Source organism: Dendrobium catenatum, unplaced genomic scaffold, assembly GCF_001605985.2.
Source record: "Dendrobium catenatum unplaced genomic scaffold, ASM160598v2 fragScaff_scaffold_1586, whole genome shotgun sequence".
NCBI classification, from domain to species: domain Eukaryota; kingdom Viridiplantae; phylum Streptophyta; class Magnoliopsida; order Asparagales; family Orchidaceae; genus Dendrobium; species Dendrobium catenatum.
In genome coordinates, this window is record NW_021320048.1 from 756,123 (window position 1) to 777,018 (window position 20,896).

Consider the following 20,896-nt stretch of genomic DNA (forward strand, 5'->3'; position numbering starts at 1 on the left):
TAAAGGAGGAAAGTGATAGGTAAACTATCACTTAGTTGGTTGTTCTTTTTTTTTTCTTATTAATGCTATTGGCAATTTACCAAAAAAAAAATTCTGATATTATTAATTTACTTCTTAAAATAAAATGAACATATTAATAATAAAACAAGTCTTTTGCTAAAATAATACTACAATATTAAACATATCTAGTCAGTTTAAAAAAAAATTCTATTTTCCATATGTCAAATCATAAAGAATTTTCCTTAAAATTATTTTAATTTAAAAAAAAAACAGAACAAAAGCACACAAAATATGCATAAAACATACAAGTCATTCACAATATCGCCCATGTATTGTGCAACACAAATTTACTGCCCACACAACTGAAGCCAAATCTTAAAAGTAGATAAGGTCCAGTTTATTGCGTAGAGGAATCACAAAATTTAATATCTACATCTATAATGTCCGAACTTTTAATATTGCTCAATCAACATAAAAGTAAAGGAAATCAATCAAATTTAGAAGAAATTCAAGACTAAACTGAGATTTGAGTCCCGAAAACAAGAGCAGTAGATGAAAATTACTAAGTCCAGATACAAACAGTTCAAACACGAGGAGCAAAGAAGTCATCGGTCTATAGACCAAAGCACAAGCCACATAAATAAAATATACTGGATTTGACTAATAAAGTCTTCAAGATAAGCAGGGAAAGAGCTACTACAGCCTTATGCTGCGTTACAACAATCAGAACAGATGCTAACAGCTAAGTGCAAGCCTTATTCACATCTCTTACCTAAACATCCAAGTTGGTTCAGTTGGAATCCCCTTAACAAAACATATGCTCAACATCTGGAAAAAAGAGGCAAAATAAAATAGATTAGTAAAAATAAATGCTAATAAATTGCATAAGCTGTTAAGACAAAATTGAAATGGATATACTATTATTACGTAATTTAGGCTTCGTTTGGGACGACTTCCTAACTGTTTCTTAAAGCAACTTTTTAGTACAAAAATTTGAAGTTACCAAACAAAGTCAAAGAAGGCAAAGAAAGGAGCCTAGACTCATCACATGTTATTGGGATTCCTGAGAGTGAAAACATGATTTGAAAATATATGATTGATTTGATGATTATGTAATTGACCGCTCGTAGACAAGAAATCATGAAAACACCCTGTTTTATGCGAGAATAAGGCACATTAACACCAATGGTGTAGTGGTATTGAATTAGGCTGCACATTAACACAATGGTCTAGAGGCATGGAATTTCATGCATTGGACATGACCATTTATGTTTATGTAATGGCTTGCCTTAAAAATGTCTTCTGAATGCATGGCAAGAAATACCAACTAGCCTAAAAAAATTATGGTCGAGGTGTAAAAGAGTCTATGTAATTCATAGAATATATCAGAATTATGAAGCACAAATACCAACACTAGGTAAGTAGATGGCATGACACAGACATGACAACAGAATATTGTAAGGGCTTGTTCAAGAAAGTTTGTTGTTCATGAATAACTCGTGTTGAACTTCTAAATATTTTGAGCTCAAATTTTAAAGGAGCCAAACACAAACAAAGGCTCTATTTAATCGAGCTCAGCTCGTATAGACACAAAATAATTATTTAATAATATAAAAAATGCGTTTCTTTTTTATCTTATTTCTCTGATCTGAGACAACATAACAACGCGTGGCTGTTGGATTTAATCCAACGACTGCCACAATTAATGCTGCATAAGTTAGTTTGACAGCTAACGTTTAAACCTGTTATCTCATTAATATGTAACAAGTTGGGTGTAATTTAGGAATGCATGAAGAGGAACATATAGACTGAAGAACACTGTTGAATGTACTTTTTTCTTTTGGCCAAAAGTACATAAATTTTGTAATGCATTTGTCTCTTTCAATTGAGTTGATTGTGTTTTATAAATTTCTAAGATAAACTGACATTGTACAACAACAACATCAAGTATTTATCCTACTGTTTGGACGGCTACATGAATCTTTTTTCTCTATTATGTCCTATTAAGAATCAAATTCTCATTTAAATCTATAAGCAAAGACCATTTCTAATACTTTCTAACCAAGTCATTTAAGGTCGACCTCTATCTTTTCTAACATATGCTAGATCTAAAACATCTACTCTCCTAACCAGGTCATCGGAATGCTCGACGCTTTATGCGACCAAAACATCTATGGTGACTCTCACTAATCTTATCTGCCATTTGAGCTACTCCAACCTTTTTAGTTTAAATATATATATATATATATATATATATATATTATTTGCACAAAAATTTTGAAATTTAATTTTTTAAGTTAATTAAAGTTAATTATGAATTAAAAGCTGCATAAAATTAAAATGAATCAAACACGAACAATGTTATTCATAAGCATTTTCTAACACAAGTCAATTTCGAACAAGCATAAAAAAAAATGAGCCAAGCATAAACTAAATATGAGCTCACTCAAGCTTTAGCTCGTTTACACACCAAGAATATAATATTACATATTAATAATTATCATAGGAAATAAGAAACTAAAACACACGGTCCTAGACTTTTTCTTTAGAAGTATCACTCAATGAACCATGCCTTTCTTTCACATAATCGACCATAAGACCAATCAAGCATATGCATAGAAAAGTAGCTTGATGATGTCACTTCCCCTCCTGACCCCACACTAGCCCATTCGCCCTTCTCGATTCAAGAAACACAATGGTAGAAGTCGGAACAGTCCAAAATCCATCCTACTTCACATAATTGGCTTAATGTGATCTAAATCTACGGGAGTTCAAATGGCCTGTATAAGGCCCCCAATTTATGAGCAAACTACGACATTAGATTGTACTCAACGAGGCAAAAACTTTAAGAAAAAACGGCAGAATATCTTAAGTAGCTTTCCATCAACCCTAAATTTTATCCCTAAACCTTACCAAAATTATTTTGTTTAAATTGTTCATGAAATCAAGAACAATAAAATTATAGTTATTTCGTAGCATCAAGTTTCTCTAATTTGCTCTTAGCATGCAGTTTTGAAAAGGTGTATTATGTTCATTGTTTAGAAACTTCCATGATTATGTCGTCGATGCACCACTATAAGAGAGTTGTTTAGAAATGTTACTAATCAAAGGGAATTAATTAGGTGATGTTTTGTAATTGAAGATAGCATATTTGGAGGCTGATTTAGAAGGGATTAATTAGGAAATATTTTCTAATTTAAGGAGACAGATTTAAGGACTGATTTGGAGAGGATTAATTAAATGAAGTTACCTAATTGAAGATGACAGATTTGGAGGGAAAATAATTAAGGAAATAGGGCAGATTTAGGAGGAAATTGAGAGAAGTCTGTTTGGGTATTTGTTGTTTATTGTTTGCATTAAGTAGGAGATTTTCCTAGGGTTAGGGGAGGTCTTATTTGCTGAAATTGTACTGTATTAGGGTGGTTTGGGCTCTAGCGGAGTCTAGAGATTTGCGAGAACCATATATTCCTCTTCAATTGAAGATCCAACTGTATCTCGTCTTTTCTTTCATATATAATCCAACAAAAAGTATTTGTGAGTGTTATTCTTCTTCGATTATTTGTTACCAATTTCTGTTTTACTGAAATTATAAATTCAACAAAAGAATTTCACAAGTTTTGCATCCACTTCCTATCACATTAGCTCTCCAACCTCACTAGGTTAATCATGACAACCTACAAGTAGGATAACGTACTTCCCTATCAAGAAAGGTCATTATCGAGTATGCTCTTTATTGATAAGAATAAAGAATATTTTGATATGATAATAAATTAAAACAACAATCTACTCTTCAAATCTACAAATACACCTAAATCCTCATCATTTATAGCATTCTAAATTCTAGATATTGCCAAGATTTTTAAAGCTCTTACTACTTTAAGTATCTAGTGAACTACGCTTGTGTTCCTAAATTTTCATCCTTATTTTTTCAAAATTGTATGCTTGTGTTCCTAATTTTCATCCTTATTTATTTCAAAATTGTATGCCTTGGTATGTTTAAATTCTCCACCACCGTACAAGGTTTAAAATTGCACAATTGAATATTTAAATGTTTTTCATTCGTGAAATGAGGCGTAAGCCTGAAAATCTAAATATTGCATAAAGTGAAAATAAAAATAAAAAGTGATTTTTAATATAATACTCAAATAATATGTCTAAAAATGACATATTATCTTCCTATTGAATTATGAAGCAATAAATTAGCATATATATGAAACAAAAAATTGCACAAAAATGTAAAGTGACAAATCATAAATTGCATAAAATAAAATTGAAATCTAAATATTACAAGAGTAAAATCACATAAAATATAAAAAATGCCAAAAGCATCATATAACATCAAGTTCAACTCCAAATTTCATTTTTCCCAATTTCTCACTCATCCACATTTAATTCTTATAGAAAGCTGAAAGAGTTGCAAGAAATCATAACTTACACTTTCATTTCTGAGGGAGGTTTCATTTGAGTCATCGTTATAACAAATTGATATCTCCCCTACCTCATCCTATGAGTCCAATGCCTCCTAGTTTGCTTCTTCAATTATTTCAATATTTTTTTTTCATAAATATTTATTATCAACATAAATAAGAGAGTAATACTCTAATTTTTTTAAAGGATACAGTGGTGGTGTATAGCTTCGAAGTGATCTTCGATGGCGGCTATGATGGTGGTGGCTGTGGTATAAGTGGCGGGTAGGAGGTCAAGGTAGTCGAGAGGAAGCTATTATGGCTTGGGAGTGCATGAAGGCATGATTTGTTTGGAGTTTTATTTTAGGATTTAAATAAGTTAAAAATATATATATATATATAATTAGATTAAGGTGTAAGCCTCACGTCAATGAGATGAGGTGCGCCTCAACTAAAATAAAAGATACAAACCTCATAAAAAAAGCTCGAGGCATAAGCCCTCGAGGCATTTTTCACTGGAATTACGCTGAGGTGATCTTCAACGCAAGCCTCATACTGCGCAATTTTAAACAATGCCAACGTGCTTCCAAATTTACTACACTGGTGTTTTCAAGTTCTAGTTATTCAAAATTTTGCTCCTAAAGCTCATGGATTCTCCTAACACCACCACCTATAGTGCCAGTCGATAATCTTTAATGTTTCCTAGAACCTTTAGCTATCCATTGATTCCAACCATCCAATATACTCCAAACCTTTTAGAAGAAGGTTCGTTTCTAACGGCCATTCATTTTCCTCCGCATGAATGCCTCAGAGTTTCAACAACATAATAAAGATTTTTTTTTCTCATGATCAAGTCTTTAAATTGTAATTACATCTTTTCGATGTTGGGGAGAATGCCAATTATAATCCAAAACTTTATATAGACGAGATTTTAAAAATAAACAAAATCTTGCAACTTTGCTATTTCAATATTTTCATGGGGAGTTTGTTTGGACAGGTCACAACTAGTGTATGGTAGGATTTAGAGTTTTATTTTAGGGACGGGATTGATATTTTTGAGTTGAAATGATTTAAGTTTGGGAAGGTAGTGGCGATGTAGGAGAATAATATTTAGAGAGAAATTTTGGGGTTCTCAAACCTTAATTGTGGTTGGTTAGCAAATATATTTGAAAGTTAATAACACACTACCTTGTGGCACACAAGTTCTATAAAAGATCAAATGCAACTATTTTCTTGAAGTTAAAAACACACTAGTACTCTGAACTGTTAAAATCATGAACTACACCTAATGATTACCAATTGACAGCTTCTATTTAAAGATGAAAGAACTACTTTCCATGAAGTCTACTTAATAAAAATGCAAATTAAATGCAAGTAAACAAAATGCATTCTAAACGCACAATAAAATTTAAACTCAGCAAAGCATTTATGTGAACAATTGAATTTGGATCATTCAAACGAAAGAATATGTAGAGAAAGATTTGCACGTCATCTAAAAGACATGTTAAAATAAAATATCCATATACGCTCCAACAAACATAATAAATGCTTGAATTTAAATTCAAATAATGTAGCATAAGACTAAAAAATAAAATGAACTCAAATATACCGCATTCTATAAAGCATACAACTATTCTAAAAAAACGTGCTTGTTCTCAAAACTTGTCAAAGCACCATCAAAAATAAACATATCCACATGTTTTTGATAAAATTTATAAATGTTAAACATAAAATCAAAATTGGGCGAATTGAAATCTAGACAGACTCAATTAAGAACTTTCTCCGAGAAGCGTTTAACTACGTTGAAACTTCACAAACTTGCTCTTTAAAAGAATTAAATTCACCAATATGTATGTAGGCTCTCAAGCAAGGCACCCTGCCTATACGGTAAGGTCACAAGTCCCAAACTTTAGGTCCAATTCTCCATGCAACAAGGAAATATATTTGAAGCAATCACGATCAAAGGAATGGTTTTAAATTCATGCTCTTAGTTAAATCAAGTAAACTAGCATATCATTATGGATTCAAAAACTTATACTTAATCGTGAATCTCAAAAAAAAATTATTTATATTTACCTAAACCTTCCAAGCCTTTAACAAAAAAAAAAAATTATTTTTCTACAAACTCTTGATGTCGTATTTATAAAGTGCAGCAAGAAGTATAATCATATATCCATTTTTTTGTGTACGACAGTAAAGTTGATAATTGTTGAAATGAAAATGATATTTAAATGAACCAAACCATATGTAAACTAAAAACAAGATTCTCTACAACCATGCAAGAATTGTCGAGAATGTTCAATGCAATAAAGCTTCAATCATATCAAATACTCCTATGATAGGTGTAATAATCAAGTTTTCGAATTGAAAATACCAATGATGTAAATAGTCTTTCCCCAATTTCGACCGCATTGATAGAAAACTTAAATAGGAGGAAACCTTATCATCAACCAAAATTCTATAGAAACTTTTTGGGAGATTTACATACATACCACTTAATACTATTCTTTTTACATATTTAACACCTAAAATTTTAATATTACATACATACCACCCATAGTTCATTTTCATACCAAATATGAGTAGTAGAAATGAAATATATGAGTGGTAGGAAAGAAATATAAGTGGTATATTTGATATTAAAATAATATAGGGTGGTATGCATGTAATATTAAAGTTTTAGGTGTTAGATATATAAATAGGATGTTATAAAGTGGTATGTATGTAAATTTCCCAAACTTTTTTAGACCCAAACTCCTAAAAAAATATTCAAATAAAAAGAGTTATTACAAAATCTAAAAACAAGAAAGTAATAGTTGATTGCCCAGTTTAAAGAAAACATCTATCCACCATCTATAGTAGTTTATTGAAGGTGTCAAATTTAAAATAATCTAAACTCACAAAGAGCAAAAGAGTTATCAAACATACAACTATGATCACACTCAAAATATTTCATGCGATTAAAATCTAGCATGTGTCCTCAGAGAGGAGATTTTATTGTAAAATGCACTACCAAATTATGGCTATCATCATAGCCCTTTGGCAAGATGGGTTGCAATCAAAATAACACCATTCAACTATGATCAAGATCAATGTCAAAGCCTAAAAATTCCACATGAATCTTTCTCTTGATTTTTGGATCATAAGATACGCTTGATCGAGTATAAAAAGTTCTATTAGCTAAAGTAAGTTTAAAATTATCCCCTTAAACAAACACCCACTTCATGTCTATAAAATCCCTTTGAATGATGAAACTTAAGGATGTCAGCAAGAATCCTTCAATTAAATTGAGTCTACTACCTCTGCCAACTATGTAATCAAGATCCATAAAAACTTAAGATGATCTAACCGTACAATCTTAATCGAGTTCTTCATCATTCACCCCATTATCTACTCTAAGAAATAATAATAAACTTTCTCTTTTCAAAACCCAAATAATCACTACTATAAACTAAGCATTTAGCACCTTACAATTAGCCATAATTAAAAATTCTCATGTATGCACAGGTGGAATAATAATTAATCAAAAAATTCTCTATATGACATTACCAATAACTGAAATTTACATTATAAATAATGGTTACAAACAACAAAAGGGAAAATAAAAATATAACTTTTAAGTATATATATATCAAGATACCTGGAAATAAATACTTTGTAGTAATAATCCTACAAAATAATATTAAAAATGTAGATTTTGAAAAAAATAATAACAATTGGGTAACTCAAATGCATTTTGCTTTGAAGGCATACCATTTGCAGTCCATTATTGAGAGGAGTGGGCAAAAACGATTATCAGCTATCCCATTCTTTGAACATCTTCAGGTGAAAGTATTTTAATATACCATACGCTGTTCACAAATGCCCTGCATTAACCAAATCAAACATAAATGAGATAAAGTCCCATAACCTCAACATTACATAATTTATTAAGCAAAACCTAAAAAAAAGAAGTAAAAGCCAAACAATAACCTAAATATGGTAAAAAAAATCAAATCAACTAGGAAAAGTGATACTAAACATCTAAAAAACATTTTTATCAATATGTGTTATGCAATTAGTAGAAAAGAAAATCATAAAGATGAAGATATATTTATTTGATTTTGAGGTTAAACCTCCTATGTCTCGAACAACATAAGCTCCGCTAATGCAAATAAAAAGGATCCCGTTTATAGAAAAAGTTTTGAGCAACCATGAAAGCAAAGAGCTTCCAAAAGAGTTCAAGTGGCCCACATAGTAATGGATCATTTAAGAGCAACAAACTCATCCAATATTAAGCCACTTATAAATTTGGAAAATCAGTTGGACATGATGGCAAAATTATGGTTGCAAGCAACCTCAATTTTTCAACAACTCTCTATACATGCATCTTCTCCAATGTCAAGATTTCATCCTGTGGAACCTAAGAACAAAAACAAACTTAATTTGAATATGCTTTCTCTTGCATGAAAGTTAGGATTAGTTGCACGATGCTTTGGTCTTAAACTGTCCAAAAAAAGGTTACCGAATGATGCAAAAGCAAGATCATATTTCTGCTCATGCTTCCTTAACCTGATCCTTAGCAAGAGCATCACACTTTAAAGTTTATTTCTAGTTTAATTTGTGTTATGTCATTACTTATTTCATATATTAGGATATGGACAATTTGTACTTGTCTTTGATTTATAACTCTATATTTTATGCATTGTGTCTATAAAAGACTTACTTTACTGCTTGTAATATGTGATATTACAGTGAATTATGAAAAATAGGGACATAAACGAGTTGAGTCGAGCCTAAGCAATGCCTAAATCAAGGTGGACTTGCTGGCCAAATCGCAAGCGAACTCAAGTTGATCTCGAAGGGAGAGCTTGAGCTCAACTCGTAGCAATGAAAACAGGCTCGTGAGTTCATGACAAAAGGAAACAAAGAAGGCCTCACATGATGCTGTCAGAGAAAAAACACATGCAGCCAAAGACGAAGGCACAACGCCACTTCATGGCTTTAGCTTGCGATTTGGCTGTTGCATGAGAAGGTGAGAAGAGGAAGATCATTTATTATTTATTTTCTAGGAAACCCTGCAACTACAGCATTTTTTTATTTTTTAAAACTTCATTAATGTAAGACAGCTTTTTTTAATTTGAAACATGAGTTCTTTCAAATCATGGCTACTTTCATCAATACTAGTTACTTTTGCCAAGAGGAAAAAAATCACTAGCTGATTAGCTCAAGGAAAAATAAATCCTATTAGCTATATTATTATGAGCCAGCTCGCGAATTGAGCCTCATCAAGCTCAACATCAAGCCTTTATCCCACTATGTGGAGTCGGCTACATGAATCCCTTTTCTCCATTGAGCCTCATCAGGCTCGAGCTCATTTAATAGATGAGCTCAAGTTTTAGCTCGAGCTCGAGCACACGGCTCGATAACCTTGGCTCACAAAGGTCGAGCCCGCCGACTCACAACCCTACTAAAAATTGACATGCATGCATTTTCTCTATCTTGGACCACCACCAATCCTTAAGTCATGGTCATTTTGAATTTGCATTTTATGTAGGACTCAATATTTTAAGCCCTAGTCTATCAAGGGTATAATATTAGTAATAATTGATATTATATTTAATTATAAAAATAGATATAGGTTCTCCCTATCTTGGGCCACCTCCTTTAACCTTACTAGTTTCTCTCTCTCCAACTCCATATTTTCTCTTTTCTCTCTTTACCTAGTAACCCCTACTTGTTGGCTCTTTATTGTGTCAAATATGTTTCTATCAACTCATTAGATTGAATGAATTCTCCACCACTGCTTACAAATTCTGAACACACATGAAAAAGGCAGAGTTTTACAAATAAAACTTGCAAGGGAAAAAAAAAACAAGCCCACTCAAAACAATTTTTACTATTAGTAGGTTAATTAAAAGTTTAGTCCTCTGACTACAGTTGAAGCTACAAGATATCATCTAGAAAAAATAAAGCTCAAACTACCATGCTAGTTTAAGATGATGCAATTTAAGTTTGTTGATGTGGAGTTGAACATAAGCAAAATAGTGAACAACACTCCTTAGTAAGACTGAATGAAATACATTGTTTGGCAAGACTGAATGGCTTGACGCATGCTTATTGATCAAGTAGATATTTGAAAAATTTTCAAAGAATAGAGCAGAAATTCCTTCAAATTCCAAGGTTCTTCAAAATTTCTCTCCATCTATCCCCCCACTAAATGAACAACAAGACCATTTATAACTATTTTAGTAACTTTCAGAATATTCTTTATAATTATCCACAATAATGCATATAGATTCAATCCTCTTTTAATAAAATACTTATTAGATGATGGATGCCTCTTGGTCAATCTTAGTTGAAATGCCCGTTCCCGAGCTAGCTTGCATAATTGGTCTAACTGTGACAATTATTGATCACCACAAACAATGTCTCGGATTAGTGATCCAAATATACTAGAGTATAGGCCACAACAACATGAGTGAATCGATGTAGATGATGGATTAGAGTTTCAACAATTGGATCAGTGAGAACAATAGCGAGATGCTTTTTCAGCTCCTAAATAAATTTTACAAAAACATGTAACATGCCCATACATTTTTATATGGATTGATTCCTCAACAAAAGAAACATGTTGAGACAAACAACATGCTGAATGATAACAGTATCATAGGCACATGGGGTATGAAATCAAGAACTTCTAGCACAGAAGACAAAATAATGAGTGCATGCATATGTGATAAAAGATTATCACCACACAAGTCATAGTCACATGAACCTTGAGAGCCGATCCAACAACCCCTCGGCTAGGGTGGATAGCAACAACATTATTGCCACTAATCAACCCTCCCTATTTGTGCAATTGTTGTTGAAGCAAAATATATTTGGAGAAAGGTTAGCTTCTCTAGTCTAATTGAACTAGCACGGTTTAGCTGGATTAAGCTTGTTCAAAGTCATTTAGGCTCCTATTTGATTGGATCAAGCGTCCACTGACACTATACCACTCATAATATCTATTTTTCGGGGTTAACATGCTATTCTACACTTTTCTACAGTCAAACCTACGGTTCAGTGCTAAATTGCACTGAGATTCATGCTTTGCACCAAACAATTATTCTTGATCAGATTATAATTTAACAAACTCAATAATTTCCTCCTAGTTATTACAGTCAAAACTGTTAACCAGATGACCAAGTCAAATAAATACTAGTTTAATATATTACACCGCCAGCTTACATTACTACGTTTTGTCCTTATATATACATGTATGTAATACCCGTGAACATAATATACATTTTTATTTTCCTTCTTCTTTGTTTCAATATCCGTCTGCGGTATCTCTCATGTACATGTTCACATGGTATCAGAGCACAGATAAGCGTTCTTTCTCCTCTCTTTAGTTTCATTTCTAATCTTTCCCGCTTACTCTTCCCTGTTCGCCCTCCCAACTTCTCCCTCTTGCATTCTTACTTCTCCGTTCTTTCATGGACGGATCCACCACTTCCTCGCCAGCCACAAAGTCAGCCGACTCTCATCTTTCAATCAATATCCCACCTCAACTTAAGTTTGTTCTCAATAATCTCAAAACTCTTGTCTCAAACCTGCTCACCGCCGACAACTACCCGCAATGGAGATCGCAAGTCGATAAGATTTTCACGGAAAACGGTTTTAAAGGCTTTCTTGATGGCTCATACCCAGTTCCACCATCAGGTCATACCTCCGATTCTTTCTCCCGACGACTGGAATTTTCTTGATCAAAATCTTGTCGCTGCCCTGTTCTCCATCATTACCCCATCCATCTTACCCTACGTGCTGTCCCTATCTCACTGCGCTGAAATCTGGGCTACGCTTGCCCATCGCCTACAAGCATCAACCCGATCCCGCCTCATTCAATTAAAGAATGAGATCCATCATCTTTCAAAAGGCGACCAATCCATGTCTCAGTATCTGCTCACCGTGAAATCCAAGGTTGATGCAATTTCCACCATCAGAAACACAATCGACCCCGAGGGCATTATCCTGTATACACTAAACGGCTTACTCGTGAACTACAAGGCTTTTAAAATCACTTTTTGAACGAACCTCCAACCCATAACTCTCGATGATCTATACACACTTCTTTGCAGCGAAGAAGTGAATCTTGCACAAGAAACACAAAAAGAACTTCAATCCCTTAATCTTTCAAACAATCTGGTCACTCTAGCTGCTACCCGCGGCTGTGGATGTGGTCGTAACTCCTTTCATCGCGGTCGTCAATCAAATTGCAATACGCGCACATCCAAAACATCTAACTACAATAAAAGATAAGTCAATCGAAACACCATTTGCCAAATATGCAACAAGCAAGGCCATACCGCTCTCAAATGTTGGTACCGCAATGATACTACCTATCAAGAAACCCAATCTACGCAAGCTCTGTTCAACCCAACCGAATCCTCTTGCCAAACAGATTGGTTCTTAATTTGCTATCTGTTCATCAACTATCACATGATAATTCCTGTATCATTTCTTTCTCATCACGGGGTTATCAAATTCAGGATTCGAAGACCAAACGGATTTTACTTCAGGGCCTGTGTCATAACGTACTCTACCCTATTTCCTCCGCCACAACGCCCTCGACGTTAGCTCTACTCTCAGTTCAATCAATTCCAAATCTCTAGCACGGTCGTCTCGATCACACGGGTATCCGCAAACTACAATGCCTCGCTCGTCTGCACTCAACTATCAGTTCCAATATCACTACAAATTTTTGTAATACTTGTAATCTCACAAAAAGTCATAGGTTACCATTTCCTAGATCTACCTCTACTTCTACTTCACCTTTTTAAATTGTTCATTCTGACGTATGGGGTCTGTCCCCGACAATGTCTATACAAGGTTTTCGCTACTTCGTCTCCTTTACAGACGATTATACAAAATATTGCTGGGTGTATGCTCTTTCTCAAAAATCTGATGTTTTTTCTACATTCTTGGAATATTATAACATGATTAAATGTCAATTCCGCACCAATATACAAATACGTAGAACTAACGGAGGCGGCGAATACATTAACAAACACTTTCAGCACTTTTGTAAAATTTCCGGCATGTGTTACCAATACACGTGCTTACACACGCCATCGCAAAATGGCGTGGCCGAACGCAAGAATCACACCTCTTAGAGACCATTCGATGTCTTTTAACTCATTATGGCGCCCCTCATACTCTGTGGGTACATGCTCTGCACACCGCGAACCACATTATAAATCTTCTACCAACGAGAAAACTACAAAACAAAACCCCACACGAGTATTTATACCACAAATCTCCCACCTACGATCACCTCAAGATCTTTGGATGTCTCTGCTATCCGTGGCTTCGACCCTACACTCATTCCAAACTCGAATCTTTCTCCAAACAGTGTGTGTTCGTCGGCTATAACCATTCCAAGAAAGGCTATCTCTGCCTCGACCCTTCATCCAACAAAATCTATACCTCTCGACACGTCGTCTTTAACGAACAACTCTTTCCTTACCATCAACCGCAACCTGCTATCAATCAATCCTCCTCTCACACGTCCCTACCTCCGCTCCTCTTAGTTCCCTCATCACTTATCCAGCCTCAAACTTAATCTCAGACACAAAATTCCATTTCTACTAACTTATCACCTATCTCACCCTCTGTCAGGAGTCCCATCACCAGCCCGCACTCATCACACTCACTCACAAGACTCCTCTAATAATCCTCTCGTTTCGTCACCTGCTCGAATCACATCTTCCACCATTCCCAAACATCCAATGATCACTCGCTCACAAACCGACACTATTAAACCCAAACACATTCTCAATCTCACCCACCAACTCAACACGCCAGACCCAACCTCCTATACCCAAGCCTCCAAACATCCTCACTGGCGATCAGCCATGTCACAAGAATTTCAAGCTCTTCAATTTCAAGGAACTTGGGAACTAGTTACCCCGTCACCAAACCAAAACGTCCTCGGATGCAAATGGACGTTTCGTACCAAATACAACTCCGACGGCTCCATCTCTAAGTACAAGGCTAGCCTCATGGCTCTCGAATACAAGCAGGAGTTCAGCCTAGACTACACCGAAACATTCAGTCCGGTCGCTAAGATCCCAACATTCTGCATCTTAATTATGCTAGCACTTCATAGAGACTGGCCTATCCATCAACTCGATATATCTAACGCATTCCTACATGGCAAACTCCAAGAAACGGTCTATATGCATCAACCACCAGGATTCAGCGACCAAACATATCCTAATCACGTTTGCAAACTAAATAAGGCTCTCTACGACCTCAAGCAATCGTCGCGAAAATGGTTTGCCACACTCATCGGCTTTCTGCATAACCAAGGATTTCGAACAAGCAACTCCGATCCCTCTCTTACAATCTATCATAAAGCTAATATAAACATGTATTTTCTCATATATGTTGACGACTTAATCGTGACAGGCAACAATGTTGCTTCAATAAACCATCTCCTCAGTTTCCTCCACCAACGGTTCAACACAAGAAATCTCGGTACACTATCCCACTTCCTGGGCATAACAACAGTGCAAACAACCGAAGGTCTCCTCCTTCAGCAAAGTCGGTACCCCCAAACGATCCTACAACGTGTTGGAATGCAAAACTGCAAACTGACTTCAACACCAATAACAGCTAAGTCCCACAAAACTCCTGACACCTCCAATTTATTTTTTGATCCCCTCTTATATCATCAAATCGTCGGATCTCTTCAATATCTCACTTTAACATGACCCGACATTACTTACGTAGTAAATAAAGCATGCCAATACATGCATCAACCAAACGACTCTAACTTTGATGCACTCAAACGCATTCTTGGTTATATCAAAGGCTCCCTAAGTCACGGACTACCACTAAACCGAAACTCACTACTTCTTTCTTCATATGTAGATTCAGACAGGGCAGGTGATCATCGCGGTCGCAAATCAACGACAGGCTACTGTACCTTCCTCGGTTCCTCTCCCATCTCGTGGAGCGTCAAGAAGCAGAACACAATCGCACGATCATCCACTGAAGCAGAATACCGTGCTCTTGCAGCCACTGCAGTCGATCTCATCTGGACTCGTCAACTTTTGCATGAACTCGACTGTCCACAAACACAGCCTATGCAGTTATTTTGCAACAACACGTCCACGATTGCTCTGGCAAAAAATTTGGTCTTCCATGCTCGCACCAAGCATATTGAAGTCGATTGTCACTTCATCAGGGAATGCATCAAGAATAAAACAATTCAAAGTCCACCACATCTCCACCAAAGAACAGATCGCTGATACCTTCACAAAGGCCCTACCAATTACTAGATTTCATCACCTCACGCACAAACTAACTTCTGCTTCTCCATCATCCGTTTGTAAGGGGGTGTTAACCCAGACGACCCAGTCAAATAAATACTAGTTTAATATATTGCACCGCAGGCTTACATTACTACATTCTGTCCTTATATATATACATGTATGTAATACTCGTGAACATAATATACACCGTTTTATTTTCCTTCTTCTCTGTTTCAATGTCCATCTACGGCATCTCTCCTGTACACGTTCACAAAAACTAGTTTCATCATCAGTATCTAATGGTCAATCATTATCTCGAGGTTAGACTATTTAGGCTATAACTACAAGCAAGGCGTCAACATGTCCTAAATTGCATTGAGATGCATGATCTCGCCATAAGTTATGCTTGATTAGAAAATAATTTCAATAAAGTCAATAATCTCACCTAATTTTGGATAGTTATTCAAATGTGACCAATAAATTTTTATCATCAATATTAATGGTCAATCTCTACCCTAGGGCAGACTCTTAAAGTTATAGATACATGTAAGACTTCGATGTAGACCCCTTCTTAAAGCTTGGATTGATTTAATCAATTTTGAAGTAGCAACCTCCCGTGTTCCAATTAAGTAAAATTTAAAATATCATTATACCAACTGTCATCTCATGTTTCAAATAACTTGCACAATTAGACATACAAGCAGTAGAAATCGGGATCGATGCTTGTTCAAGTAACCTAAGAATGTTCTCATAACTAATGCTTGATACTATCCAATGTTGCTTATTATATTTTGTCTCCTTCCAAGAGGTTTTTACTAAACCCCACAAAGGGTTGAAACATATACCCAATATGTTAGAGAAAACCATAGATGTAGGCTAGATGACATAGATGTAGGCTTGTTCAACACTCAAATACATAATATACATGCACTACATCACCCTGTGAATACTCTATGCGTATACTACGCAATATGCAAATGTATTAAGCATACTTGTTATACAATAAACAAATGTATTATGCATATATATACACAACAAGCAAATGCATTATACCAATCATGCAAATGCATTAAGCTAGCATGCAAATGCATTATGCAAACATACATGTAACATGCAAACGCATTATGCAACATGCAAATGAATTATACATGCATCCTAAGCAATGTGCAAATGAGTCATCATCATGCAAATGCAAATGCATCATGCACATCCTACAAAAATGACGATTATTATGCAAATGCATTATGCAAAATGCACTGAAAAGTATACATAATATTTGAAGGAAATTTAAATGCTCACATATGCTTTGACAAACGAGCTAAAATTAAAAACATCAATATCTAAGAATGATGTGCAATATTAAAAGCTTGTTAATTAAAAATTCTACTTCAAAAGTAATCAATTGCATGCTCTAATCGCCGCATATAACTTCTAATCCTAAGGTCTGAGAATACTATGAGGATTGTATTTCAAGTTCGATCCTCCTCCTTGAAAGGAGTGAAGTTAACACAACTTGGACCAACAAACGAACGCCAAATCATAAATCAATAAATACATTTAATTTTAAAATTCACATTAGGTTTTCAAAGGCTCTCTAAATGAAACTCATCATAAAAATATAAGCTCTCGGTTCTCAACGTTAGTATAATAACTCATAATATCAGTCAATAAATTTAATCCTCTATTAGTGGACAGACATAGTAGACATAAATTAAATAACCAAAGATCCTAAGTACTTCACCCTCAATGATAGTTGAAATTTTATCTCAACTAGAGTGGAATCTATCAAATAAATGCATCTATCAATAATTTTATTTCAAAATTCAAATTGGACCTTCAAAGGCTCTCTAAATGAAACTCATCATAAAAATATATGCTCTTGGTTCTCAATGTTTAAATAGTAACTCACAGTATCAATCACCAAATACGATCCTCTGTTGGGGGGCAAACAAATTCGACAGAATTTAAATAACCAAAGATACTAAGTACTTCACCCCCGATGATAGCCATGTTGAAAGTTTATCTCAGCTAGAGGAAAATATACCAAATAAATGCCTCCCAATATTGATTAAATACAGGCATTCTCAAACAACACTCATAGCTTGGCCAGATGGCTCCACACAGTAGACGGTTATGAATGGTCTTCTAATGAGTGGCTTGACCAGACGACTCCACAAAGAACCACTAGCTTGGCCATAACGAGTCCACGTGACAATCAATTATGACCACATCGTTCTGACCTGATGGCTTGATCAAATAACTCCACTATATTAGAATCACGGTTATAAGCCCGTATACTCCTTAATGATTAGCTATCATTAAATAATGATTTATAGAATATAATCAATAGAACACAAAGCCCTCTGTAAACTAAGGTCGTATTGAATTCATTTTTGAGGCAATCAATCACCCCAAATGTACAAGGTACCCTTGCACGAAGCAACCTGTGATTGTCGACAAGGATCCTTAGATTTGATTGGGTCGACTACCTCCTCTGGGCTCTGACTAAGTAGACTATAAACCATGATGACTTGGGAAGATGAAATTATGGGATCTTGATCGGATTCATCGTCATTTTCCTTGCCATCCGCTTTAAGTGTGCAGTGATAATTTTAAATTTGTTGTTATTATGTCGGGTACTAAGTATATATCTAATGACTAGCCTAAATTAAAATTGCTCTCTCATTATCATGAGGGGTAATTAACTATAGAGGATTGGGTCTGTAGAAAACCAAAACTCAAATCTTGAAGTCCTCGCTAAGAGGTTGAAATCTCTATTAGTATTTTATCTCTATCTAATACCTTCCAAACATTTTCACCGATACTAATCCGTTAAAACTCTCCTTGAATATACGCAGATGGGCCGGGGCTTCAAAAGCTTAAATTTTCGGAGCACACATACTCTGATGGCAAGCTTCGAGGAGAAAAAGGGGGTCAAAATGAAAAAAAATCCTACAGCATAAGAAGAGGAATGGATAGTGTGGGCTATATAAGAAAGGGTTGGGCTAAACATATAAAATGGTTTTTTGTGTAATAGGCTTAACTCTCTTGGGAACTTCATAATTAAGTGTACTCGTAATGGAGCACCCCTAGGTTGCATGACCTTTTAAGCTGTTATACTAAAAAGATTAAAATTGTAAGATTCAACATAATAATATATAATAGGCTAAGTCAATGCAAACAATACCTCGCATAGCACGAGTTCATTTGTTAAATATATTACCACAAAAATCCTTTATAATTTCTTTTAATTATCGTGTTAGATGATTTTGATGGATGAATGTTATAAAATTTATTTTCATATTATTATTGCATAAATCATTCTGTAATTTTAATTAGTATTCTAACTTTAATTTTATTCATGGATAAATACTTGTTCGATTATTAATTTCAATAGATATTTTCAAGATAAATACAATAGATATAACTTATTAATAACTAATCATGTCTATATTTGTCATTTAATTAATCTGTATTAATGCACAACTATTTTAACCAAACAATATGTCAAAATGGCATAGAAAACAAACGCAACTACAATTTTAACCAAAAATCATTCACTTAACAACACAATACAACACAGCACCTAAGAAAACAACACAACATTAAAATACATTGCCAAATGAGAACTTTACTCAGTTTAATAGTATAAATATAAACAACTGACTGTTTTTTTCACTATAAGAGGATTTTCTTCCACCATTCTGATAGAGTCAGGGAAGAAAATAAACTTTAAGTCTCACATCTACTTTAATAAGGGTTCCAAATTATCTAGTACATTGATACAGAGTTTCAAGTGGTGCATGTTGAAATACAACTATTGCAAACTAGAATATCAAAATTCCATCATTGTATGTAATACTGGGACTAAAAACATTGCTTTTTAATTAATATTCTTACTCCCAAGGTCCGTCTCCAAGAAGAAGCACATCATTCTCCCTGTCGACAAATACAAGCTGCCAGCCTGATCTAAGAGGGTCTTCTATTTTACCCTCTACACCAAACATCTGTGCCAACTCTTCGCGCAGCTCGTTGTAGCTGCTGAACCGAGAGATGTCCAGTGATCTTCCAACAGAACCTGCCTTGTAAACCTGAAAAATTAAGGTAATGCTAACATCAATCATCAATGGAATAAGGTTGCTGATTATTTTTTATCAAAATGGAAGGACCTCTTCTGATATTCTTAATATCAAGCATTGTCCTTGAAAAGACCAATTATTTTACCTTAACAAACGTTTTGCTTGGAGGATCAACCTCTCCTGAATTTTGAAGCAAGCTGGATGTTTTATCAGGTATCCCATACAAGGAATTCTGAAAACATGAAGCCAAATATGGCTCAGCAGGTAAATCAGAAACAAAAGAACTCGTGGTCAAATTAAGAGCTGCATTGGGGTGAAGATTGTGGGAATCAATGGATACACCAAATGCCGTATCATTGTGGGAACCAGCACTACATTTTTCAGTTTCCAATGACCTACCCTTATCAGGGTATGATGAAAAAGCTGAGTTCACCAGCGTGGCTTCATATATTCCAATCTTAGGTTCCCATATTTGCTGGTTATGTTGAGTCATGGGTGCCCTAAGTCTAGAGGGGTTAATAACATTAGCACTGCCTTCAGAGCAACTAGAGCTTATCAAACTCTGTAAACAGCTAGGTGTTGTAACAGTTAAGTAATCTGTGCTTAGGTCTGGAAAACCTAAAGTTTGTTGCAGCTGAGAAACCAAAGGTGTTTGTTGATGTGGCATATCTTCCGTGGGATTTTGGAAAACCTGCTCAAATGCCTGTGGCTGTTGCTTCTGCTGCTCATTGTGTAACTGCAGGAGCATATCATTCTGGTTTTCTGAAACATGCAACTGAGGGCTAAAGATTTTCTGTGGCAGCGTTTGTTGGATAAATTGTTGCTCCAATAATGAAGTAGACTTGCAAGGCTGGAAGTGAAATTGGAAAGGTTGCTGGTACTGCAGTAACTGTTGTTTTTTAAGATCCCCACTTCTATCCTGAAGAGCTGCAGCAGACACAGATTGGTACAGGTCAAGCTCATTTCCAACCATTGTCGGTTCAACCCTTTGAATCCATGGACCCATGCCAGACTGAAAGTTCATCAAAGGAAGACCTTGTTCTCTTGCAACTTCCCCGAACCACATTAGAGCAGCACTCTCGTCTCCTCTGTTGTCAAAAACTAATGGAAAAGCAAAACCATGGAT

At 35.0% G+C, this 20,896-nt stretch overlaps 1 protein-coding gene across 3 annotated transcripts in view; it reads right to left on the reverse strand.

The window, feature by feature from the left end:
- Positions 1-496: 496 nt before the first annotated feature.
- Positions 497-20,896, reverse strand: part of LOC110112646 (auxin response factor 12) — a 40,098-nt gene continuing 19,698 nt past the window's right edge. For 2 of the 3 annotated variants that reach the window (XM_020844939.2, XM_028700748.1), the window contains 4 exons: positions 19,916-20,871; positions 19,592-19,782; positions 8,160-8,272; positions 497-828 (listed from right to left, as the gene is read on the reverse strand). In XM_020844939.2, coding sequence (XP_020700598.1) covers positions 8,206-8,272; positions 19,592-19,782; positions 19,916-20,871 — 1,214 coding nt within the window. In that variant the 3' untranslated portion in view covers positions 497-828; positions 8,160-8,205. The remainder of the gene's footprint in view (positions 829-8,159; positions 8,273-19,591; positions 19,783-19,915; positions 20,872-20,896) is intronic. The other variant, XM_028700747.1, reaches the window with a different exon arrangement.